This window comes from Rhinolophus ferrumequinum, chromosome 16, assembly GCF_004115265.2.
Source record: "Rhinolophus ferrumequinum isolate MPI-CBG mRhiFer1 chromosome 16, mRhiFer1_v1.p, whole genome shotgun sequence".
NCBI lineage: Eukaryota > Metazoa > Chordata > Mammalia > Chiroptera > Rhinolophidae > Rhinolophus > Rhinolophus ferrumequinum.
The window spans coordinates 47,561,318-47,588,491 of record NC_046299.1 but is presented as its reverse complement, the minus strand read 5'-3'; the positions used below and the strand labels follow the sequence as shown (position 1 = coordinate 47,588,491).

The following is a 27,174-nucleotide window of genomic DNA, read 5'->3' as shown; positions in this document are numbered from 1 at the left end:
GCCCATTGGCCCATGTGGGAATCGAACCGGCAGCCTTTGGAGTTAGGAGCATGGAGCTCTAACCACCTGAGCCACCGTGCTGGCCCCTAATGGGTTTGCTTTGAGGTGGATACACATAGAATGACCGCACCATAATTAGACTCCCAGTTCTGAGCTGTAAGACTTCACTGATTTGTCGTAGTTTTGTATGCTTGTGAGTCACAGTAAGTCATTTTTCAAAAGGCCCCATTTAATTTTGTAGATTTACTCTCGTCCAAATATAATGTACAAAGCATTACAAGTCATTGGTTATTATTCCTAACCAGTTATTGTACTAACCACATTTTATTGAATTACCCAGCTCTGTACTGACGGGAACTGAGGTCAATATCTAAGTCTCCGTTGACGCTCCATGTTGATGTTCAGCTGAATCCACAATAATCCAAACAGGGCTTTCAGGCAAGTACTTCAAAACCTGTTAGAAAACTGCAAGAAAAAAAAAAGTTGTATTTTGGAAGGGTTGAGGACATGACTTGAGTGAAATATACGCCTGGGACTTAGCTGACTCAGAAGCCCTCAATGAAAGATAAATGACATGTCAAGCTTGCATAGAAGGAAAATCAGGTTGTTTTCATAGTGAGTTTTAAGCACTTTGCAGAGAATTATTCAGGGCCACTCCAATTATGTTTCACTTGATTGCATTTCTTTAGTCTCTTCTTGCGCCTAACCACAGAGCTTTCTGTCCCCCCCAAAGGTGAAAGGTAAACTATCACTATTTATAAACGCTCTAGCTCAGTGCTCAAGCAGCCCTTCCCTTACAGCATTCCCCACCCCCACTCTTATCTGAGGCCTTACCAACATTTAACTTGCCGAAGTTTGCAAGTCTTGTCTGTCTGCTCTGAATTACTAGCTTTGCCCCCCAAAATGGAAAAAGTGGGAGAATTAACCCTCTACGTGATATACCTCATCACTTAAATACAATGAGACCAAATCCATTATCTAGTTCAATTCGTGGGTATTTCTTGAGACCATCTGGGCAAGAAAGGACTATGTCTGCTATGATGTAAGTCACAGGGGAAGACAAACTCTATGAACTGTTGTCCAATGCAGAATATCTAAAGAAATATGCCCTTCCAGGCATTTCACTACTGTTTACCCACAAGCAAGGAAGAAATATAGTCAGTGCCACCTGTTCAGCCTTTATTTCCACAGAGGCAAAGGTTACAAGAATAAAGCTTGACATCTCAATTAAATGAAAAATCATATGAACTCAGAACTACCAAAGAAAAAGGTAGAGAGATGACTAGCTTGGCAAACTTGGCTGTCCCTTGACCCAATTTCCGAAACCAATTTAATCCCTAGTCTGAAGTCAGACTGGTTAGCAGTTGCTCAAGAAATTAGTTCAGTTCTTGAAATCAGCTAAGAGCCCAATTCACAGCCCAGAACAAACCCCAACTTTCAGTTTCACTGATGAAACACTTCCTTATACACCAGGTACTGTCAAATGCCACCTCATCACATTTAACCTCCCAAATAACTCTGTAGGCATTATTGTCCATCGTCTTCTGATAAAGAGACCAAGCCCCAGAGAGGGCAAGGTCACTGAGCTGGTAGTGATGAGAAACTGAACCCAGGTCTGTCCAACTCCAAAGCCTGTGTCTTTATGCTCCTTTTAGCTGTCTCTAAAGTGTGCTGAAAACTTTGTTGGACAAGTAGAGGCCACTGTGCATCAGACTGGCCTTTGGACACAGAAGACCTCTGCATCTAAAACAGCCCACTGCTACCACTTGTCGTCACTCTCTTCCCTTATTCTACTTTATCCTAGCAGTTATCTCTGAAATTACATCCATTCATTTAACAAAGACTGATTGTGCTTCTACTATAGTCTAGGTACTAAAGAGATTGTAGTCAATAGACAGACAATCTCAGCCCTCACAGAACTGACAGTATTGAACTTATTCCTGTCTGTCTCCCATATCAAAATCTCCATATGTCTTCCTTACTGCATATTTCCAGCACCTAGAAGAGCCTCTGGTACATGCAGTATTTGTCAAAGAATTCCATCCATGATATCCTCAGCAGCGGTGTTGGAAACTGGTCACACAATTCATCATACTGATTTTATTCCCATGCAGAGTTCCTTATAGTGCATTATCTTAGTTCTATACTACAAATGGCCATTAGCTAAAGCTTTAAATAAAATCCCTTAAGACATTCCGTATATTTAAAATGTAGAAACAAACAGCAGTTTACTCATTTTTAAAAGTTCTTTTTTCTGGGCAAAACAAAAACAAAACAATAAGAGATAGCCACAATACTACAGTACACAGTAAATGCAGATAAGGAAAAACAAGGATTTTAAAACAGATTTTATTTCCAAAAATAAAAATAAAACTAATCCGAATCAGGTTCCTTCTTCTTTCTTCTTGTCCCTTTTGAGTAAGTCCCAGATTCCGTTCTTTCTCTGCCATACTCAGTTCGTCGTGTCAACCACTCTTTTTCTAGCTGTTTCAGCATGTCTGCAGTAAGGAGTCCTTGCTGCACCAATCTGGAAGCAAGGGATTTCTCTGCTGCACTGGAGTGGGCGGTACCGCAGCTTTACTCTCCAAAGTTTTGGTAAGACGCATCCTTCTAGCTGGCTCTTTAAGGTTCCCGACAAACGAGACTGGCTCTCTGCTGACAAGCTCTCCAAATTCAATAGCTTATGTGTCTCTGAAATTTTAATCAGTTTGGTGATGTTGTGTACACCATCTTGGATAATACCATCTAGTTCTTTCTGGAGGTCTCGAACAAGGCTGGCATCTGGAAACATATCTATAAACCGATAGCTGGGAAAAAGACATTGTGTTATATAGCAACAGTTCTTTTTCTATAGTCGCTAATCTCAATGACAGAAACATATCATGACACTGATTAATTCCAAAATGTTAAGTTTTTGCAAAACCTGTCCAGTGCCTTTGCTCAACCTTTATTTCTGCCCCAATACACCTGAGGAATATGTCATTATGAAGATAGGGCATCACTCCTATCTTAAGTGGTTCCAATATGCTCCCCTAGTGGGACATACCCCTCTTTTTGAGAAACCACTAATCTAGAGCAGTACAGCAGGTCCTCAAATAACATCATTTTGTTCAACATCATTTCATTATAACATTGATGCAATACTAGAGGAACTTAACTCTTGTTTACATCAATCAGCCCACGGTAAAATTGGTTTTGTTATATACACTTTTGCTTAAAATCTCAGAATCTATCGCAACGTTGATTGAGGACTTACTGTACTTCTCAAATGTTAGTGTGCAAATCAATCACCTGGGGATCCTGTTAAAATGCAGAATTTGATTAAGACTGGGGTGGGCCTGATATTCTCTATTTCTTACAAGCTCCCAGGTGACACCAATGCTTTTGATTCAGGAACACCCTTTCAGTAGCAAGAACCTAGTGGACCTTCTCATCTACCTATCTTAACTAGAATTGTAAGAGGAACTTCTTAAGTCATTTTTGGAAAGAGAATAAACCAGGATCAACTGCTTTATTGACAATAAACATAGAGTACCCTGCAAATATGTGCCTAATTTGAAAGAGCAAAAGACCATCTATAAAACCTTTAACTTGCCCTATTACTTATAAAACTGACAGCACAGAAAAAGGAAAAATTTGATACCTTAGCCACAGGTAAAGATCCAAGACATCATGGACAGCTTCAAGATCCATGAGGTCTTTAATATTCTTAGGTGGAAGTAATGGCCATTTCATATATCGGCGTAACCACGTGAAGGTCAGGGGCTCGTTCCTGCTATACTGCCTGGCAAACTAAGAGAAACAGCAGAAAGAGTTTGGTATGAGAATCAGAATTCACTTAAGTCTGTGATTAGAAAACAAACAAACAAAAAGAAAGAACAAAACATTAACTATGGTTGTGTTTCAATAGGCAGGCTGGTTTCTTTCCTTCTTTATACTTTTCTATTATTTTTAAGAACATTTAATGTTTTATAAACCTACTTTTTAAAAAAGGTGGGGAGATAATGTCCTTCTTTTTGCAAAACCAGGACAATACTAAGTGCATCAGCAGTTGTATAAGAACTAACTTTCCAGGGCCTAAATAAAGTCTGATAACTTTTATGATTTAATGTTCTAAGTTCTGGGCAGAAAGTACCTAAGACTCTCATTTCTTAGTAATGGTCCTATAACCTCTAATATGAGCTTCATTTTCTCTATCTTATTAATGTCTTCCCTTATTATAAAGAAACTCTTTGAGGTGGCTTGGTGCAAGGCTGGTCATGAGTCCATCAAACCAGTAAAAAGACTCTGCCTCTTTCCTAGTTGTGTGATTCCGGCTAAGTCACCATCGTGTGCTTCAGCTTCTTTGTCAGTCCCGTACGACCACCATCCCACCTGCCTGAGCCGCAACACACTGCTGGAAAATGTGCTCTGAAAACCATGCTGCCCCCCAGACAACATCAGGCATATTACACATCACAACATACTACGAGACAGGAATACATCCATGTAAGACCTTCTAAGCAAGAGGTTAAAATCATTAGCATCAAGAATAAGCTGATTTCAAATGGTTCATTTCCTAATTAAGGATAATTATCTCTAAATGTTTAACCTAAGCAAGGCCAATATTTCAGAGAGGGAGAGCAGTTTTAGACTAATTGTGGTAAAATATAGCAATCCTCCCTTATCCTTGGGGGATATGTTCCAACATCCCCAGTGGATGTCTGAAACTACAGCTAGTACTGAACCCTACATATTCTGTTTTTTCCTATATATATATTCCTACGACAATGTCTAATATATAAATGAGGGACAGTAAGAGATTAACAACAATAACTAGATTAACAACAATAAAACAATTATAACAATATACTATAATAAAAGTTACACGAATGTGGTCTTTTTCTCTCAGCAAACTAGCACACATTTTTTTTCCTTCCTCACAATTTCACGGGTGTAAAAGATTTCGTTATTACTATAGATCTTAGCAACCTCAGCATATGGGTTTAGTGGGGTGAGGAGGGCACCCCAACAGGGTAAGGGCCCAGGAGGAGAAAGGACACGGTGGGGAGCTGGAAGTTCAGCTTCTACTGTCCTTCCCTGGCCCCCTTGTTTGGATGAACCCTATGCTTCTCAGAGGTCAGAGATTTATACCCCCATTTAAGTTAAAAGAAAAGAGACTGAACCCTTGACACCAAACTCATGCAAGACAGCAATCCCTGGCTCAGTACCTTATAGTTTTTAAAAAATCTGAATAGTATTGCCACCACTAAGCCCCCAATCCCTGCTCCCTTCCAAAAACTATTACCCAATACCAATAAGGAAATAGTGTATCATCATGCAAAGAGGTCCCCATCCCTTGAAAATAATTGTATTTAATTTTTGTTTTAGCTTCTTCACAAAAGCTACCATATATGCCCAAATACAAAGTAAAGGTTTCTCCTTTCCCAAAAACTTATAAGAAGAGTCATTTACATTTAAGTTCTTCTTACATAGTTATCTCATATTAAAAGGTATTCTCCAAGTGTTTTGAGTAACAAAGTATTGTTTTGGGGAAATACATCAACCTGGAACAACTTAAAATACCATAAAAATAAAGGCTTACCTGTAACAGTGAAGAACAGACAAAAGGCTGCTTCTTGTTGATAGGGGCTGTGCAGAAAACATACCTCACCCGTAGACTTAGTGGAATATGCTGGATCAACTCTGCAGAAAATTTAAAATCATCCAAATTGCAGACAAAATATTGGCCATCAACTTGTGAAAAGTCTACAAAAATATCCTAGAGGGAGGGGGAAAGACATATTAAATTACTGGACTGCCTAATTGGGCATGAACAAAGTACTCAAGTCTACAAAAGACAATCTCTTTGATCCATATCAGACTTCTAGAAAGGCCTGCTTTATTCATTGCCTCCTCAACCTAAGAGATTCCCCCACGGCCTTCCCAACCTGAAATACTCAGACAGAAGTTCCAGGAGATTTTGAAAGTTTTCGCTTTCAATATGAATTTCATAAATATTAATAGCAAATTCACAAAAACAGACCATCCATTCACGCCCATAAGGTTAACCAGTAATTGTCTGACATATCATTTTTTTAAAAAAGATTTAAAAGGGAATTTCTACTTACAATGAGATTAGAAAGCGTTGTGTCAGGGAGATGGTAGGCAAACATTTCAATCTGTTCAGCAGTTGGATGAAGACCAGCTGCCTTTAGTAAAAGAAAAAACCAACCATAAGTTCATTTTTTTAAAAGGATAAGTTTTCCTAAGTTATTTCAAGATAAAGTCCTATATAAGAATTTGAGTAAAATGGAGACGAGCATCATCGTTTTCCTATTACCAATTAGGAAAGCTAATGAGATGATTACGTAAAAGTAACCAATTATACCCACTGAGTAATCAATCTTTCACCTCCATTTCAGTTATAGTTCTAAAATCTATAATGATCTGATAGAGTACCAACATGCTTTCCAGGGTCTCAATTCTTTCCACTGAACAAAAATGAATAAGGAAAACCTAATTGCTTTAACCAGCACAATATAACTGACATACATACATACATAAGTACATGAGAACATGTCTAAACTGGAAGTCAGTTATCTTTTTAACTGTATATTGCAGTGTTAAGAAATGGGGTGCCTGGTTAGCTCAGTGGGTTAGAGCATGGTGCTAATAACACCAAGGTTGCTGGTTCGATTCCCCGTGTGGGCCACTGTGGGCCAAGCAAACAAAGAAATGCCTACAGGTAAGAATAAGCTAGAAAAAACAGAGAGAAGGAATGAGAAAGAGAAAGAAGGAGAGTGATATGAGTCATGGTGGGAGGGAAGAAGAACATGAGCACAAGAATAAGGTACACAGAAGGCAAATGGGGGTGTGTCATTATTAACCGCACTCTAACAAAAGCTACAGAAATGATTTTAACCACAGCTTTTCTCAAACAACTTTTTTTTGAGAAGTTGTATTATCTCATTTACATTCCCCTTTACCTAGGGCAGGGGTGTCCAAACTTTTTTCAACGTTTTTCACCAAGGGCCATATTCGGTAAAATACACAAACAGGTGTCCAAACTTTTTTCAACGTTTTTCACCAAGGGCCATATTCGGTAAAATACACAAACAGCCAGGCCACTCACTCGAGGTGAAGTACGTATTGCCTCAACTGGTTTATTTAAGTAAACTAAATATATTTTTGGAATTTGCTGCGGGCCAATTAACGATGGATCGCGGGCTGCAGTTTGGACACCCCTGATCTTGGGCCACTGAAAAATGAGAAGAGCCACATTAGGTAAATTTTACAGGCAACTTTAAATTGTTAAGTTAGTTTGTTTAAAATACGTACATTTCTTCCTCATTAACGACACTAACCAAAACTTAACCTTGTCCTCACTGACTCAAAGCTGTATTGCTTAGCGCTGTTTTGGCCCCACACTCAAGGGTTTCTTCTACATTCAAACTTCAGGCAATTTTTCAGTCTGCTGACATAGCTGTGTGCCCACCTGAAGCAACTGTGCCCCTATCGCCACCTGCGGCTCAATAATAGGAAGAACTAAAGGGAAATCAGGTTTACTAAACATGTTCCATCTGGATCTTTCATTTGCACACCCTTCTCAACCAGGGGGTCTCTCTCTCTCTCCAAAGCAACAAAGTAGAGCTTCCTTGACATGATTTTCATAGCATAAAATTTTTCTTTTGTTTCCAAGTGTCTGAGGCAAGTTTGGAGGGTAGGTGAAGAAAGGAATGACAGTCCTCCACAGAGAAGTAATTAACATGCTACATATACCTTACCCTTATAGGATCCACAGGCCTATTCAAAATTTCCTTTAATAAACGGAGGTCTTCTCGATGCATCGTTGTAACCTCTCCTTCTTTATATTTTGAACTGAATCTACCAGCTCTGCCAGCAATCTGCAAGGCTTGAGAAGTGGTAATTGGTTCTATTTCCTTCTCTCCCTTTCATTGATACTCGGCTTTATAAGGGAGTAAAAAATAATTCGTCTTATGCTCCTGAAATAGAAGTAAAAGTGATCTCACAGACAGTATATGCAAAACCCTCCATCGTTGGATCATTGTAGAAATGACTCTGATTCTACGTTAGGCCTATTTGCAATCTTGCCCACTGTTTTCAAAATAAGGAAAAAAAGTTTGTTGGTAATTCTTTTTCTTCCCTTTAAATAGTATTTTTTAACAACTGTGTAAATTTACTAAAAATCATCAAATTGTACATTTACAATGGGTAAATTGTACCGTATGTTAGTTATCCCTCAATAAGGCTACAGAAAATAAACTTTTTCACAAAGAAACCACATAAAGTATTCTCAGGCTGCGTTTAAAAGCTATTAATGGCTTTGAATCGTTTTTTGAGTCATTCCCCAGAGAGGAGCATTTAGGCTTAATACTGGTCCCCCTAGAGATAATGGCTAGCCCCACAAACATAACAGGCACTCACACACTTGTTGACTGAGAAACTGAAAATAAAGTGAGATAATGCACAGGTTACCAGCAGCAGGGAGCAGCACTCACAGTCCTCGTGCTACATGACATTTTCTTTTTACTCCCGTAACAGACAGAAGCTACACAAATCTCAGCTCTATACTGTGATACCCGCTCTCCTAAATTAAAGGGTTTGGTCTAACACCAACTATAAATTTTTAAATTGCCATCTAACCCACTGAATATCCATGACCGTTAACAAATGACTTACAAGTTAAGTCCCATGCCAATTGCGTCCGTAGCAACCAGGATTTTGCAGGGATCATCAGGATCGTTAAACTTTTTTGCTTGAGCAAGTTTGGTCCCTAAAATAAAAACAGTTTATGTTAAATCAGTGTTCTCAATTTTTTACTATTTCACACTAAGTAGATCTTGGAAACCTTCACCTCCTACTCTCCATTTTCATGGATAAAACCCTTATTCTTTCAAACTTATTTCTTTATATCCTCTAAGAGCCACTTATCCTTTATTTCCACTCCTTTACATATCCCCCCAGAGAGCAACACAACCCCCACACTAGCCTTATCATTTCTGAGGACACATATTAACAGGTTTCAGGACTACAACCTGAAGAATAGTACCAAGTTCATATTTTAATGACATTTCTGTAAGAGAATCATCAGCTCAACATTTATAGTCTAATGACAAGAGCTAGACATAATTAAAATTCTTCTATCCTCACCAAGATGAACTAGAGAAACATTTATTTTATATGACTTACAACAAATTACTAATATATCAAGCAACTTAATTCAGTATCTTTTACTGTGTTTTCTATACATATCTCAACAGAATTTCGATTTCAGATTCTGTCATGATGAAAGCCAACAATTACCAGGTGGGAGGCTGCCATATATAACAGCTGATTCCAATCCCCGAATTTCAATCTGTCGACTCACAGAATAAATATCATTCTTGCTAAAACAGACAATGCAGTCCCCAGGCCGAAGGTTGTCTAATGATTCTAGAGCATGATCCAGCACAGAAATGGGGGTAAGCCTCTTATAGGTTCGAACCTTTAATAAAGACATGATATTGTAAAATAACACACTTAATTCAACTTCTTGTGACTAATAATTAAGTGAAAAACTTGCAAAGCATTTAAAAGTAGCTAAAAACTGATAAGTTCCAATGTTTTTCAAGGGAAAATGCAGAAAAATATTTATTTTAATATCATAAATGTTACTTTCATTTCTCATTGGTATTTCTAAATTTATAAAAGGTTAAAGTGTTTCATAACTTTTCAAAGCACTTTCACATATATTTGATTTTCGTGGCAACTCAGTAAGTTCAGAAGGGTTATTAACTTATTTCCATTTTATAAAAGAGTAAAACAGAGTCCAATAAAAGACCAGGTCTGATGAGGATTTTTCCAGGTCTACCCTTCTGTGATTTGCCTACGAACACTAAGCTAGTAATAGCAAAACTAAGAAAGACTAGAATCCAGAACTTCTTCCTCTACATTTCACTATTTCTCTCTGAAATATGAGCATAAAATTAAAGTAATGGACCATTTTAACAGTATTTCTTCATCTTACTATAGAACACTAGTAAAGAAAATGAAAAGTAGGATTAAAAGAAAACCAGTTACTTCCGATTCTAGGAATTTGAGAAAGGGATACAAACTATCTCTAGTAATTAGATGTATATCAAAGGCCCCAATTATGCAACATTTGAGACTTTAAAAACCACAAACTTTTGCTGAACCCCAAACTTCCAACACTACTGATTTATTTAATTCTAAAGCTATCTGCTCAAACTCCAGAAGGTTTTTGTCAGGAGAAAATGAAGACTTTGCTGCACTTTTGGAAGACGCAGGGTGTGATGGCCACTCGGTCAGAACTTCAGCTCATGAGGTTCAAATATCTATGATCTAGTCAACTACGAGGAAACGAAGCTTTCTTTGTAGTCAAGCTCTGATTTTGCCACTGTCTGGTGCCTATGAAGCCCCTGCCTGGGTACTCGGGGCTGTTTGCTGTGCTGTCTTGAGAACGAAGCATGTACCTCTACTTCCTCCCCCGTCGTGTACATCAGCTCAGTAACCAGGTCAATAGCAGCAGCTTCTCCACATAAATGGACTTCTTCAGCACAGAGTCCTGTTAAAGGCAAAATCATAATTTTTAAAATTTTAAAGATATAAAATTAAATGTGCAACACTACATAGCAAAAATAGTTTGTTACCTTTTGCTTTACAACTTTACCAAATGTTTTCATAAATATTATCCCTTTTAATCAAACCTCCAAACAACTTTCTAGCGGGCAAAGATTATCTCCATTTTTATAAATCTCAGGGCTTTTAAATTGCTTTGGCCAAGGTTCAGAGCGTGATGCCAGCCAGGACTAGAACCTGGCGTTTTATGATTAGTACTGAACATTAGTCCGATACTTGTGCTTTCCAAATTAGGCTCCGTGGAATCACTGAGGTGCCTCAGAGGCTGGGTGCTGGAGGGTAGGAGGAAAGGCTTCTTTATCCCGTAGCAGATACTCTTTCATCGATTTTACATTATAGGCTTCAAAGAACACTCTTGTTTGAAGAAAGAGTTCAGCTATTTGTTCTTAAATTTGAAAACACCTGACCTACAACATGCTGATAAAAAATTCACTCCAGTAACATTCATTCACGTCTGTGGACCTCAAGAACTCCACTTCCAGGAGCCTATCCTAAAGAAATAATAAAATAAAATAAAAAGCTATGGCCACAAAGATTTTTATTGCAGCATTATTCATAATAGGGGAAAATGTTCAACTCTGTAGAAAAAAATCATGGAGAATATGCAATATTAATATGTGGTACAAAAAATGTCTAAAATAGATCTGAAGAAAGCAAGATACAAAATTATAGTCACAAAACACCATATGCGTAAGAAAAAAGACTGGCATGAAACACACCAAAATCTTAATAGTGGGTGTGTAAATATGGTGAGATTTGAACATTTTAACTTTAATTCAATGGTTATGCTAACTTTATAACAGGAAAAACAGTCTTCCCATTATAAAAATAATATATGGAAAATAAAACTCACACTTAGCTGACTTTTTTGTTTGATGTGTCGAAAAGAAAGGACCTAGCTGGCTCTACTTGGCAATGTCAAGCAGATAAATGCATCTCAGTGCAGATGTCACAAAGCACAGGTGTTACAGCATTAAGACCACCAACCTAGAAGTGCTCTGGTCCAGGCCCATCCTCTGGCTGGATCTTTAATCATTTGAATTTCATCAATCACAGCCACTTCATCTTAAAATAAAAAGTTACTGTGAGCAATATGATCTACGCAAATAGTATTATAAACAAATTACACCACCAAAATTCAAGCTTTCATCACCACCATAATCATCATCGTTGATCATTAAGTGCTTCTTTTCCGGCAGTCTTGTTCTAAATGCTTTACAATGACACTCATTTAATCCTCACAACAAACGTATGAGGAAAGTCATCATCATCTCCACTTTGAGGCCCAGAGAAGTTAACTCACTAGCCCAAGGTTACACAGTATGTGCAGTTAAGTGTAAGATCAAAAAATATGAAATTCAAACCCAGGCCATCTAGCTCCAAAGTTTATACCCTTAACCACTCTGCTGCACTGCCTCCCAAATTAAGCAGGTTCATTTGTCCTATTTTCTGCAATCTCAGAGGCAGCCTGAAGAATCTGCCTAATAAAAACTAACACACATATACAGCAGTAAAAGAAAGTATCTATGCTTCCAGGAACCAGGAGTATACAGCCCTGTAGTAAATGAAGCATCTCTACCACAGGAACCCAGACAGATGCTAGGAGCAGAAAGTAGAGTGCAAAGTGTAATTACCCGAGCTCCAGCTTCTTAGGAGTTTTAAACTCATCACTACAGCAAAAATTAGTGCTTCCTTTTATTTTCTGATGCCAAAATGCTTCCAACCATATTATTTTATTCTAATTTATTTTAAGTCATATAAATTATATTTTAATTTTCTTCCCAAAATACCAAAGAGCTAAGAAGAGCACATTAAATTTAAAAAATTTAATATGCATGCAATGACATTTAGAAAACAAAAGAAAGCTAATTCTATAGAGGGTGCCAAAAAAATGTATACACATTTTAAGAAAGGAAAACTGCACTAAAATTGTAATAATATATACCAATAACAAAAGATGAATACAAGTCACGTTTGACTTCTGCAATTACAAGAGGTGCTCAAAGTGGTTACCATCAGTTACCATCAGAAGCGTCCAGACACTTCTGATTAGGGCGAACTAGTGCTTGAGCAACGTTGACCAAAGTGTCCACTTGTATACATTTTTTTGGCACTCCGCACCCCGGTATACTGAAAAACCATCTCATTTAAAATTACTTATCACATCTGAGTATATGCAAACAAGATTAAAAAAGAGAGAGAAGGGGGAATTTTTATTTATAAACTTCTGTGCTATTTGAATTTTGACATGTATTATTTTATAATGAATTAATTTTTAAAAATCTATGCATTTACTCAGAAAGATGATAAAATTTAAAAAGCTACTAAATAGTATATAATGTGCTCTGACACATAATAGTACACAATGTATAATCCCTATTTATTTAATATACACACACAATATGCAAATAAGTATATGCATACACAATACAAACACAAATGCAGGAAAAAATCTGAAAAATATACACCATAGGGTTAACACTTCTTGATTCTCAATGGGTGGGACTGGGAGATTATGTATTTTTTTCCTTTTCCTTTGTGTTTATTTTTATGTTTTCTGTATGAAGATATAATTGCTTATGCAATAAGAAAAAGTTAGTTTTCATTTAAAATATTTTCAAAATGACTATTAATACAGACTTTATACAACCTAAATATCCTTTAATAGAGGAATGAGTAATTTTAGTCATAAGATGGAATACTATATAATAGTTTAAATGAATAAACTTTATATATATATATATATACACACACATATAAAATAAGACTAGAATAAACAGCAAGTTGGAACAATAATACAATAATCATGTAAATGTTTTAAAACACAATCTAGGGGATATAAAATACAGTATAGGGAATATGATCAATAATATTATAACTGTACAGTGTCAGATGGGCAATAGACTTACTGGGGCGATCACTTTGTGAGATACATAAATGTCTAATAACTATGTTGTGTGTACACCTAAAACTAAAATAATATTATATGTCAATGGTAACTGAAAAATAAATTTTTAAAAATTAAAAAATGGCTCCAGAAGAATAAATATATATAGTTAGAGAGATAGAGATACAGAAAATAAAGTGTCTACTGGGGAACCCAGGAGACATGTATATAGGAATAGTTTGTGTTGTTCTTGTCACTTTTCTGTAAGTTAAATTATGTTAAACATTTAAAAATGAATCAATACATAGAAATTTTTTTTAAATTAAAAAAACTCCCACAATCTATAGTATTGATAGCTAATATATATCAGTGATATAAAAAAGACAGGAAAAATATACACCAAATACTTGACAGCAGTTGGATCAAAAGAGGGGGGAAAGAATTGAAGTGAGCAGTCGTACAAAGGTAATGTCATACTTGTTACCATTATAGTTCTTATAAGAGAAAAAGGGAAAGAACATTCAAAGGTGATGGAGAGTTTTGGGCATTTATAAGTGATAGGAGGTATTGGGTATTCATTGTATTATTCCCTTATTCACCTCAATTTAAAATTTTTTTCACAATAAAAAACATTTCATATACTCATCAGCATTTTAAAATTAAGAAAATACTAAACCATAAAGCTTTTTAAATGGTATATACGTACAAGGAGTTGTGACACTGCACATCTCAACAGTACAAGCAACATGGGCCGCCTGCTTCCCATCTAGCCCTACTGTCACGCGTTCTTCACCGGTTACCAAGTCACATGGTACACCCTAGGATGAGAAAAAGAAACCTGGATTATTTTCACCTTGAAAACAACAGCAAAAAGTTTTGGATGTTTACTAGAGTATTCTCTCCATTACCATCAAATTTATTTGTCTAATAGCTGAAACAAAATATTTCCAATCCTTTAAAATTTTTTTTTTTAATTTTTACTTTCTGCAATTTTATTCTTTCATTACCAAACTTTTCATATTTGTAGCTAACAGCCTCAATGCCGATTCTGTTTCAGTCTTTTTTTTAAAGATTTTATTCGGGAAGGGGAACAGTGTGTACTTCCACTTTTTTTTTCCAAGTCAAGTTGTTGTCCTTTCAGTCTTAGTTGTGGAGGGCGCAGCGCAGCTCCAGGTCCAGTTGCCCTTGCTAGTTGCAGGGGGCGCAGCCCACCATCCCTTGCGGGAGTTGAACCGACGACCTTATGGTTGAGAGGACGTGCTCCAACCGAGCCATCTGGGAGTTCAGTGGCAGCTCAGCCCAAGGTGTCTTGTTCAACCTTAGTTGCAGGGGGCGCTGCCCACCATCCCTTACTGGACTCGAGGGATTGAACTGGCAACCTTGTGGTTGAGAGCCCACTGGCCCATGTGGGAATCGAACCGGCAGCCTTAGGAGTTAGGAGCATGGAGCTCTAACCACCTGAGCCAAAAGGCCGGCCCCTAAAAAAATTTTTTTCATAAAAAATAAAATAAAAGCTACTCTCTTATATAACTTAGGTAAACTTGGAAACACCTCAAGCCAGCTGACTTCTCAGATAACAAAAGCATGAAAAATTGTAGCAGTTTCACTTTTTAACTTTGTACGTTTCTGTACTTTCAGTTTATTAAAATAAAATGAACATGAATTGTTTCTATATTCAAGAATATTATAAATAAAATTTAAAAATGTAAAGTCCTCCTAATATAATTCCTTGAGAAGGACCAACATCAATGCCAGGATATATATTACAGTGATCAATCACCCTGTTTCACGCAGCATTGAGGGGTTTCCCAAGACAAATGATTTTTGGTGCTAAATCTGGAAAACTCCAGGCAAACTGGAACAGCTGGTCTCCCTAGTGGCCTGAAACTAATCATGAGGAAACATCAGACATATACAAATTGAGTGACAGTTTACAACACAAATAACCTGTAGTAGTCTTCCAAAGTGTCAAGGTTATGAAAGACAAAGGCAAACTAAGAAACTGTCCCAGATTAATGGAAACTAGAGACATGACAATGAAATACAGTGTGAGACCCTGAACAGAATCTGGGGGTGGGGCGAGCAGCAGGGAAAAGGGGAAGGGGAATGTTGCTGTTGTTATTGGACAATTGGCAAAATTAGAATATAGGCTGTGGATTAAATACTAGTATTCTATCAATATTAAATGTCCTGCTTTAGATAAATACCCTGTGATTATGTAAAAGAAAGTCTTTGTTCTGAGGCAATACTTTAAGTATTTATAAATAACGAGGCAATTATGTAAGCAAACTACACAAATTATTCAAAACAAAAAAGAAAGAATGCAAATTACCTACCAAAACTGGGTAATCTCACATTATAAAGTCATGATAACAATGAGCCAAATTTTGGCCTGTTCAGTAAAATGATGCCTCAGACCACAGGGCATTCAGGCCTTTTCAGGTCTGAAAAGGTGGCTTTAGTCTTTATCATTGGTTCTAGTTGAGAGTATCAGAGGTCTAATTAAATAAAGGTAAATTAAACATTGTAACAGAGTAGTGGTTGTAACTCTGAGGAGGCAAAAGGTGTTCAGAGAGCTTCAAATGGATCAATTAATTTTATTTCTTAAAAAAGTAAATAAAACAAGTATGGCAAATGTTAGAATCTGATGGGAGTTGGCTAGTGGGTTTAGCTTATTTGTGTTATTCTCTGCATATCTCTACATGTGAAATATTCTGCACTCTAATATTTTCACATTTAGTGTCTCTGAAATCAAGACACATCTTAACAATTGTTGGCATGTCACAGTTCAGTTAGCAGTATCTTTTTCTTTCTCAGTTGTACATAAAACAATAGCACATCTTACAATTGATGGTTTCTTAGGTGCAATGAAATATGGCAATTTCTGCTAACGGTGAATTACTACATATGCCCTTCCCTGCCTCCCATCTTCACTCTTACCACCCCCCCCACACACACAAAATTAACAATACAAAGAGTGAATATTTGGTAATAACTGACAGCAGCATTAGTCTTTTCGAAGATCTCATGTGCCAGTAATTTTAAAGGACCACAATACACTCCAGATTTTGCTGACAAGTATTTCTGGATTGCGTGATAAGTCTTTCCACTGTTTGTGGGGCCTGAATGGAAGATTATCTTCCGCTGTATGGCTCTGGCTTCTGGGTACCTAAAAGATGAATAGGTAAACAGCTTAATCTCAAAATCCATCTTGGCCAAGTTATCAACTAAAAAAAAATTCCAATGAAACATCCTCTTAACATGCACAAGATAACATATTTGAAGAACTTAAGTGAAATGATGAGTTTCATATCCACACTAAAATAATGGCTGCTTTCTAACATTTACTAACTAGAGGACAGAAAACTCCAAATGCAAATTAATTTCTTGTATATTTTCCTTTTCCTCAGGGTTTACTTAAAATAAGTTTGAACTGCTATCCGCTCCATAGATACATTCACATCATTTCCACAGCTCTAAACACATGACCCTATAAGCAAACATTCCCAGGCTTCTGAATTTTAACGTATACAATATAATGGCCACGTCTTCTGCTTCTGGCCATGATGGACTTGCCTTCCCACCATAAAAAGTATAAAACTAGACTAAGTAAACAGCTGCTTAGGGACATGGACAACAGGCAGTGCAGGACTACAGGCTCTGAAAGAAGACAACACTTGAGATGAGCCCTTCTGCACCCCATAGGGCACAGAGACGTGGAACCCAAGCACTGTACAATAGTCCCCGAGCTGAGCAGCAGAGATCAAGTTCAGAGTTGCTGAAGCAGCTCGAATTTCCAGGACAGAATGTGGAAGAGAAGACAAGGTGCAGTGGAGGGGAGTCTGGAGGTCTGTGTGGGAGTTACCCGTTAGTGGGTCCTTGGCCAAGGGCTGGGATGAATATATACAGGCCCCAGGAGAGGACGGCTTGCTAAGGGTTTGAGCAGAAAGTCTCAGTGAGGTGCCTAAGTGCTAGGAGATGTCGGCGTTCCGGCCACAGTACTGGTGAGAGAGCTCACTAACACCCTGTCTGAGACACCAGACAGGCCACACCTTGTAAGGACAACACCCTAAGGTAAGGGCTGCTCTAGATCTGTAGTAAAAAAACCTAAAACCAAGCTGGATCAGGATCGAGGGGAGAGACACCAGTTAATTTCCTGCCAGGATAAACTGCCTGATTTTCCAGGGAAAACAATACAATCTGTACTCCTTATGATTTAGCATCCAGCATTAATAGAAAAACATAATAATCATTAATCTCCCAAGATTAGAAACTTAAAATTTCAAATCCACAAATGAAGACACTAACCAATTAGGAGGTATTCTTAAGTCACTGATTTTACGTAGATCATCCTTACATTCCAACACTGGAAACATCTGCTTCGCGTGTCTCAAGAAAAATGGAAATAAATCATCCACATGAGCTGGAAAATAAAACACTGTATTAACATGTGCAATTTACATGTTATCCATAGCTAACTTAGTGAAACCTTTTTTCTTAGTGAGCTAAGTTAGAGGGACACTGACAGGATAAAACGAAAAACCCTGGAGCGAGGAACTGTACCCTTTCCTGAGATCCTGCTTTGTCTTATGTTTGCCTAATTTCACTTCTATTTTCTAAGGAAACAGAAAATTGGCTCCCAACCACCATGTTCTACTCCTTCCATGCAAACAGGTAAAAGATCAGCATTGTTGAAAGTTAAATTAAAACTAAAGAACCTGGAAATATACATTAGAGAGGCCTGTGGTTACTGAAGAGAATTGCGGGTGCAAAGATTTTTTTACACTACAGAGACCACGGCAAGACAAAACATGAAAGTGAACTGATTCCCCAGCAAGAAGTCTCCACACCTAGTCGTGGGTCTGAGGAGGCTGGGCAGTGTCACATTCGGCCGTGTACCCAGGCTCTACCTCAGCACCCGGCAGAGCGTAAAGGTCTAATAGTTAAATACATTTAAAATACATAACCAAGGCCAAGCTGCCCACAGGATCAAAATAATGATGCTCTTACCTTTTTTTATTTTATGGCAAGAGCTCTTTTCCTGATATGAGGAAGAAGCCAGTGGCAGAAGTAGATGGAATCTGCTATGCATTAATTCTATCTTGTGTGAGAGTTCATTTCACTATGTCCTATATTAACACATAGTGAAGAGCAGATGGTGACAGATCAAGTCTACGTCCAGTCTCTGACACATGGGTGATTTAATAACTAGCTCAGGGACCCACTATAAAGCAAAAAGGATCTAGACAGCCTTCTAATCAAGCATTGAATTATTTACAGAGAATATTAATACGGCCTATTCTAAAATAAATTAAGCCCTGACTAGAGAAATAAACATGAAACAGAAAGTATGTTCAACAAGGATTTTAAAAAGTCGTTATAAACACTTGCCTGCACTGAAGCAAATATCATTCAAAATAATGTGAATGTCCACATCCAGGGAGTGAGACTGCATGATATAATTTCTAAAGCTTATGAAAGCTTGGTGGAAGAGACGAGCTACAGGAAACACAAAAGCAAAATAGGCAGGGCTTAGTTTTCGTTTCATTTCTCACTTTAAAAGGTACATATACAAATCACACCTAACTCATCAAGTGTCTTTTTTTGTTTGATAGTATAGCTGGTTTATTATGATCTGGGCTAAAATTGAAATTCTAGCACAACATGAAGGAAAGCTGAACACACAGTTTCTTTGCAGTGTGTCTGGTTCACCAGGTATCTAGCCAATCTCCTGCCCAGACAGAAGCAAAGTTTAGGGATGCCCTGTTTCCCCGAAAACAAGACCTAGCTGGACAATCAGCTCTAATGCGTCTTTTGGAGCAAAAATTAATATAAGACCTAGTTTAGATTATATTATATTACATTATATTACATTATATTATATTATATTATATTATACCCAGTCTTATAGTATATAAGACCCGGTCTTATATAAGAGTAAAATAAGATTGGGTCTTACTTGTTTTCGGGGAAACACAGAATGCACGTATGTCCAGGCCACACAAGGTGCCACACAATACTGACAAAGCTGTAATCTAAGTAATAAAATATCTCTAATGGAACGTTATTAGCCTTACCATCAAGTCCATAATCAGCACCCAACTTCTGAATTTCTTTCCTCTTGTAAAACTTGTCTAAGATCTTCTTTACTTCATCTGGAAGAAAGATATCAAAGTTTAACATTTGTTTCCCAGAAAGAGAAATGCCCAAAAAGCAAAAGAAACTTGAAGTCTTAAGACTCAAGGTAGCAGTCTACTGAATGTTACAAGAACTTAACGGTTTTGGGTGATCACAAGCTCTTTATGGTTTAAGAGTGAGATGAAGTGACTAGAAAGATTATAAAGTCAAACTGCAATATTTCTGTTATACTGCAGAGGTATAAGCAAGGTGCTACCGGATGAGATATCGCCCCTAGCCTCCATCAGGCCACTTTTAGATAACCATGTTCTGTTTTGTTTACTTACAACCATTCTGAACATCTAAGAGTGAGCAGCTAAAAGGTGTCTAGAAAGACAACCAATACTGCAAGGACCAGATCATTATGCTTTTATGCAAATGATTAAAGGAGCCAGGGATATGTTTTAGTTTGAAGATGATTTTAGGGAGAACAGATTACTTATTTTGTTCTAGATCGCAAAACTAAAGTCAGTGGGAAGTGAGGGAAGCAGATTTCAGTGGAATTTATATAAGAACTTCCTAACAATTAGAACAGTGGAAAGGGATTGCCTCACAAAAGTGCCAGCTCCTTGTCACTAAAAGTACTCAAGCAAGGCTTAGATGACTGTATTTCAAGGGTGACAGCAGGGAAATTACTGTGCTGTAGGAAAGGTTGAATTAGATGCCTGCTGACGTAACATGCCACTATGAATCAAAAATGTTATAGGTGAAAATATTTGAAATCAATCAAGCTGAGATTGTATTACCATTGTACATGTTAAAATAGTACTGCATTATTCTGTAGAGATGAAACATTTTACTGATCCAGCCTCACACTCTGCATTTCTGGGAAAGCAGGCCAAAACTAAAGATACGGTCTTTGCCCGTGAAACACAAAAAGTAGCCTATATTTCTACCTCCCACAAAAGTACGAACCACATTTTCATGCTACAATACATACAACACTCACTGAAGAAATTAAGCTTGAATAAAGCATCCCACTAGCAAAAATTTGTTCTGCAGAATGAGGGAACTTCAGAATCCTGGTTTAGCCACTATGTTTGCCCACAACTGAATGCTATACAGACACCTACGCCCTACCACAGGCAGTTATCCTGATACTTCTGGGTTTCTGTTACTTTGTATCCACCGGGGGCAACAGTTTCTCTGTAGCAACAGTAGAAAAATCAGTGACAAAAAGACTATAATGAAGCACATGCAATTACTTGGGGAAATTCTGCTAACCTATAAACTAATAAAAACTGAAGACATCAAATTTATTTAGAACTAACCCATTTCCTATAATTAAAACATTCCAGTGTTATGCAAGAATCACAATATTTTACTCAATTTTAAATGCTTAAAAAATATGAGGTTTCTCATGCTAAGTGAAAGATAGTCAAGAAAGGCCACATACTGAATACTATTTATATGAAATATCCAAGCAGAAACAATGTGGATTAGTGTACCATGGGCTAGGCGGAGGGGAGTAGGGGCTAGGGGAATGGCAAGTGATTGCTACTGGGTATGAGGATTTCTTTTCGGGGTGATGAAAATGTTCTAAAATTAGATTGTGGTGATAATTGTACAACCCTGCAAATATACCATTTAACCAGACACTTTAAATGGATGAACTTTATGGTATGCAAATATTTTAAAGCTGTTTTAAAAAATGAATACTACCCACACAAAAAAGTGAGCTTTCGGGTGCCAGTTTGCTCAATGGTTAGAGCGCAGTGCTCATGACACCAAGGTCACCGGTTTGATTCCCACATAGGCCAGTGAGCTGTGCCCTCCACAACTAAATTGAAAACAACGACTTGACATGGAGCTGATGGGTCCTGGAAAAACATACTGTTCCTCAATACTCCCCAATAAATTTTTTTTTTTTTTTAAAAAGTGAGGTTTCTCTTTTATCAATACTTTATTTTATATAAAAGGATGTTTGGAAATCCACTATGAATTTTTTAAAAATAACTGCAAGAACATTAACACAATGGAAATGACACAGAAAAATTTTAATCTACTACAGAAGTATATGGAAACAGCTTTGTTTTTCATAAAAATAAGTTTTAACTGTGTCACTGTTGTTAACACAATGACCTGATTTTTTTTACTTCTCATTAAAATTAACAGTGATTAAAGAAGACACTCTCTGGATTTCAGCCACAGTAGAAATTACTCAGTCACTACAAGTTTTAACCAGGTAACAGCTTTCTTCCAGCTTCCTGTAATAGGAGCCTGGCATTTACTATGGCTGTATTGGGATTCAAAACTATGTATGCTAAAATTAAAAAGCCCACTATAAACTCTAAACCAGGTGTATTGTGTTTTAAATGATTACATATTCTTCTGAAGAGAAAACAAAATGTTCAAGACAATCCATCAGAATAGGTTCTTTTCTAAAATCTAACACTACCTTCCAAGAATCTGTACACAAAAATAATGATCCACATTACTCACTCCACTTACATCCTGATGAAGAACAAAGTAGCTATTATGGGCTTGGGACTGCTTAAACCTTATGATTTACCCATTTTCTTAAAATGTTTTAATTCACTTGTTGCACTGGACTCATCAGTAATCAACTAGAAGTCCATCTCAATACACAGAAGCTACGTGCTCATTTGAAGGTTGGAGAAGAAGATGGGAAAGTATGTGATTTAACCTCTTCATAAATTGAAAAGTCCAAAGTCACAGTGGAAACAGGTGGAGAGAAGTGATCAGAAATAGGCTAGAAAATCTCTAGGATCCAAAGAGAAAGGCAGAATCAATCCTGAAGAGACTGTATCAAAAGACTACTGAGTAGTGGCATTTAGTTCCTTCCCCTTTAATATTATAACTAGTTTTAGTATCCTTTACTAATACTAGTTGTAGTATTAAAGGGGTAGGAAACACACAACTTTACTACAGACAGTGAAGTCATTAAAATTGTTCAAGATTTTGCTTTTCTTGGTTCAGTCATCAATTCAAATGGAAACTACAGCCAAGAAATCAAGGCAGACACTCAGAAAGACGACAATGGAAGAATTCGGAAAGGCCACCAAGAACAAAGAAGTGTCATTAGAGACCAAAGCTAAGATCATCCACACACTCTCATATTCCTGACTACTATGTACAGATGTGAAAGTTGGACAGTGCAGAAAGCTGACAGGAAAAAAAAAATGATTCATTTGAAATAGGGAGTCTATGGTTACCCTGGACCACCAGAAAGACAAACAAGTGGGTACTAGAGCAAATTGCGCCTGAAACATCACTGGAGGTAAAAAGGACAAAACGGAAGATGTCTTACTTTGGGCACATCATGAAAAGGTAGGATTCTTTGGAAAAAATAATAATGCTGGGAAAAACAGAAGACAACAGGAAAGAGGCAGACCAAATATGAGATGGATCGACTCCGTAACAGACACGGTAGGCGTGAGTCTACAGGAGCTGAGCAGGGCTCTTAAGGACAGGACATGGTGGACACCACTCATTCACAGGGTCCCCAGGAGTCAGAGCTGACTCAGCAGCACATAACACACATTACTACCCTTGTCATTGAATATTAAGATGTGCCTGAATATTGTTCTCGGGTAGGAACTCTGCTGAACCCTTCATACAATCACAAAGAGAGTTCTAGAAAGTGGTACTAGCTTTACAAACGTTGCCACTATTGCAGCAGATAGCTGTATTAGAAGAAATGCGTCTGACTTTTCTGCATCTAGCTCAGGTGACAGCGTGACAGCAGCATTAAGACTCAGGAGCCTGAGCTATTTATTCCCTATACTCCGAAATGGGTCTGTACCCAATAAACTTACAGCAAATTACAATGACTTCCTTACGTCTCTGCTCTTTCACAAGGTTCTTCTCACAACCAACAGCACGACTCTCATCCAGGAAGCTAGCTGGATGTGAAGTTAGGAAAGTATCCCCTAAGAGCCTATACGGGGCCTATCTCCGCAATCTTGAGCCCCTTGCATTACACCCTAATTTTGTACTCGTACTTCGTCAGTGGTATGCCAGAATGTATCAGTGCAGGTGTTCTGACAAGCAAGCTTCCCCCAAATTCTGACTCCAGTTCACCCTACTAATAGGGAGGCGAGTGGCGTCAACACTCCTGCCACAGCTCTAGGAATCCAAGTTCCACTCTGCATCTCCCCATCCACCAGGACTAGAATCCGTGAGGAAATTCCCACAACCTGCCTCAATTAACTGATAGCCTCCCTCAGAGTCACACCTGCTAATGAAATCGACCGTCAATGTCATTTGTTGCTGCCACCCTCCTATAAACATGCCAGTGACCAATCAAAAATCAGGAGATCATGCATCTGTCACCGGTGGTGAGCCAGGGCTCCCCTGGCTGAACTCAATGTCTGGGTGCTATAGTGTTTCCCCGAAAATAAGACCCAGCCGGCCCATCAGCGTCTTCTGGAGCAAAAATTATACTAATACTATTAATTATACTAATACCCGGTCTTATACTAATTTTTGCTCCAGAAGACGCTGATGGGCCGGCTGGGTCTTATTTTCGGGGAAACACGATATGTCTCATTGTATCCCCTTACTGGAAGCATCTAAAACATTTCCACTTTCAGGTAAGTTGGAATCGCTGCATAAGATAAGGATTTTTCTATATTTAAATCTAATAAATAAAACAAATTATCTCACGTAAGTTACTGTATCTTTTTTTTAAGGCTGTGACCTGTATCTGTTTTATTTTAAAAACATTTGTTCCTCCACTCAGTGCACAGCAGAATCTTAAATGCCACTGAAAACAATGGGCAGACACGCTTAGGGTAACCTGAGGAAGCACCTTTTCCGTTGCAGAAAAGGTTCCTTCCGTGTCCCTGAGAGCATGGCCCCCTTCACTGGAGGAAAAAGCGTTGGTTGGTTCTGCCCTGCACTCAATTAACCCGCTCAGTCCTCACTGGCGCAGCTGTGTCAGAGGAATGTCCGTCCGGCTGAGCAAGCAGGGTTCGGGCGTCCAGCAGCCCCGGAGCTTCAGCGGGTGAAAGTAGCCCCCTGGTTCCAAAATCCCGATACAAAGGTTCTGGACCCTGTTTTTTTAATCCTTGATAAACAACCTGCTGACTCTCGCCTCCCCGAGCAGACCGACTGCGAGGAGGGAAACAACGCCACACCGCCCCCTCCAGGGGAGAGGGCCAGGCCAGCGCGCGGTAACCCCTGCCGCCTGCCGTGCCCGCGTGGCCTGCCACCCGACGCCTCACGCGCGGGGTTTGGGGGCCATGGCGCGAGAGGAACCCGGGACGCACCGCGTTTTTCCGCGCGCGCGCGCCAGGCCTTCTACCTCCCGTTCCAGACGCGCCGCGTCCCCGCCCCGCGAGAGCGCGCGCCCTAACGCCGGCTCGGCTCTGGAGCTTCAGCCAGGGCCGTGGTCTTGGCCACGGCTCTCTAGCCCAACAAATTACTGTATCTTAAAAAATGTAAAATAAATGGGGATGAACACACATGTGATACATAGATAATGTATTACAGAATTGTATACCTGAAATCTGTGTAACTTTACTAACAACTGTCACCCCAATAAACTTTAATTTAAAAAAATCAAAATGCATATTGTACTTGAAAAATAAAATAAAATAATAAATGGGGAAATTACCTTTAATGGGTTTAGAGTTTGAGTTTTACAAGATGCAAAAGTTCTGGAGATGGGTTTTACAACACCGTAAATATACGTAACACTAATAAACAATACCCTTAAAAATTAGTTGAGATGGTAAATTTTGTATTTTTATCACCATTTTAAAATAAATAATAAACAGTAATATAAATAATTACACTGTTAATCAAAATAATATAGCCCCCAGCTCCAAGAAAAGTGAAAGGGCTTGCTTAACAGTGGTTTGGAAGACTGGTTAAAGAATAACAAACACGGTGCGAGTTCCATCACATTTTCAGTGAAAGCACTGTATCTCTGTTCCTGAAAAACAAGACTTGACCCATAGCATGTTGTAGTCTGTATTTTAAAGTGACAATAGAAAGCACCAATGTCGCTTGTTGAAGTGAAATGCCTAAAGATAGCTCCTGGAGAGCTAGTGCCCTGGGAAGCGATAGCGTTTCCTCAGCCTCCCAGAGCTTCCTTTGGGCAGAGGAAACTGCCTCACCTCCCTAATAATCATCCAGAAACGAGTACAGCCTTATAATCCGAGATTCCCCTTGTAAACGTTTACACGCCTCCCTGCTAAATCCATCCAAAGTTAGTTTGGGGGACCAAACCCACGGCCACTTGCTGATGCTAAGCGATTTGTTCTCTGGCGCCCGGGATGATCACGGTGCCTACCACCTTTGGCAAGGACACCCATGTCATCTTCTACCTTGTTATCCATGTGCCCTTCCTGCCCACCACACGTAAGTGTCTGGAGAGGAAAAAATCTGGCTCTGAATCTGGTTGCTCTTGGCAACCACCAGACCGCCTCACACAGTGTCTGGTTTGCGTCAGTGCCCAGTCAGTGACAAAGAACCCTGAAAGAAGTTCCTCCTCCAGCTTCCCTTTGACCCACTCACTCCCCTGCCCCTTCTTGAAGACAACAGTGCTGGGCAGCGGTAAGAAACAAGGATGCTAGAAAATTGGTTGCCCACCTAACGAGTGAAAAAAAGAAAAGGTGAATCGCCCCATCACAGGAGGGTTTAAACCATTGAGAGGAGAGTGAAAGGGAAAAGGCCCTTTCTGGGCGGCACACAGAAGGATCAAACAGACACAATCCCAAGTTCTGAGGGCTCACAAAGCAGCGAGGCAGACAGACACTGGCAGGCACGATGACAACGCTCGAGAGGACCTCGGGTCTCCAGGGGAAGGGGGTGCAGCTTCCCTACGGTCGCCGGTCGGCCCTAGAGACACCACCCCGACACCCTCGCTAGCTCCTGCACTCACTCTTGTCCAGAGGACGGGTTAGCTCGGCCCCGACATCGCCATCCGCGCTAGGGCCCTGAGGTTTCACAGTCAGCGGCACGAACAAGGATGTGTTCGGGGCTTTAGAACCCCCTGAGGCAGAGGAGGAGGCGGAGGCAACGGCCGGAACGCGCCCCAGAGACCCAGGAAAGAGCCCCACGTGGGCGCGAAGGGCAGAGCAGACGGCTGCCGGGTGGCCAGCGTGGCGCCCCGCCGGGAGCCGAGCCCACAACAGGGCACAACGAGGGAAGGACATCGAGGCCACAAGCCCTAAAGGAGACTGGCTGGAGCAGCGCAGGGACACGGCGGCGAACAGTGACGCACACCGCCAGCGACGACTGTTCGGAAAGACCCAGAGAGAGCAGGAAAGCTGCCCAGGAAAAATCCCGATCACGAAGGAAAAAGTACTGGTGCCGTAAGATTGCTCATAAAAGGAAGGGAAAGCTTAGAAACGAAAACTAGAAAAGACAAGTTCTTGTTCTCTCTCTTTCATTAGAAATTGGAGCCAGCTTCCCTGAAGAAAATAATCAGGCACTTTTGGGGTTGTCACCGGTGAGAGGACGGGGCCTGCGAGCTGTGTCACGTGACGCAAGCTGGC

The 27,174-nt window shown here is 39.1% G+C and overlaps 1 protein-coding gene across 1 annotated transcript; it reads right to left on the bottom strand.

The window, feature by feature from the left end:
* Positions 1–1,172: 1,172 nt before the first annotated feature.
* SUPV3L1 (Suv3 like RNA helicase) lies at positions 1,173–26,888 on the bottom strand. Its single transcript, XM_033131198.1, is given in 18 exon segments — positions 1,173–2,555; positions 2,558–2,614; positions 2,617–2,807; positions 3,644–3,792; positions 5,585–5,761; positions 6,111–6,191; positions 7,767–7,936; positions 7,939–7,985; positions 8,683–8,776; positions 9,307–9,487; positions 10,476–10,567; positions 11,629–11,706; positions 14,235–14,346; positions 16,529–16,697; positions 17,837–17,951; positions 18,920–19,027; positions 19,606–19,683; positions 26,559–26,888. Coding segments are annotated over 18 exon segments (2,355 nt in total). The 5' UTR covers positions 26,833–26,888; the 3' UTR covers positions 1,173–2,373.
* Positions 26,889–27,174: the final 286 nt, after the last annotated feature.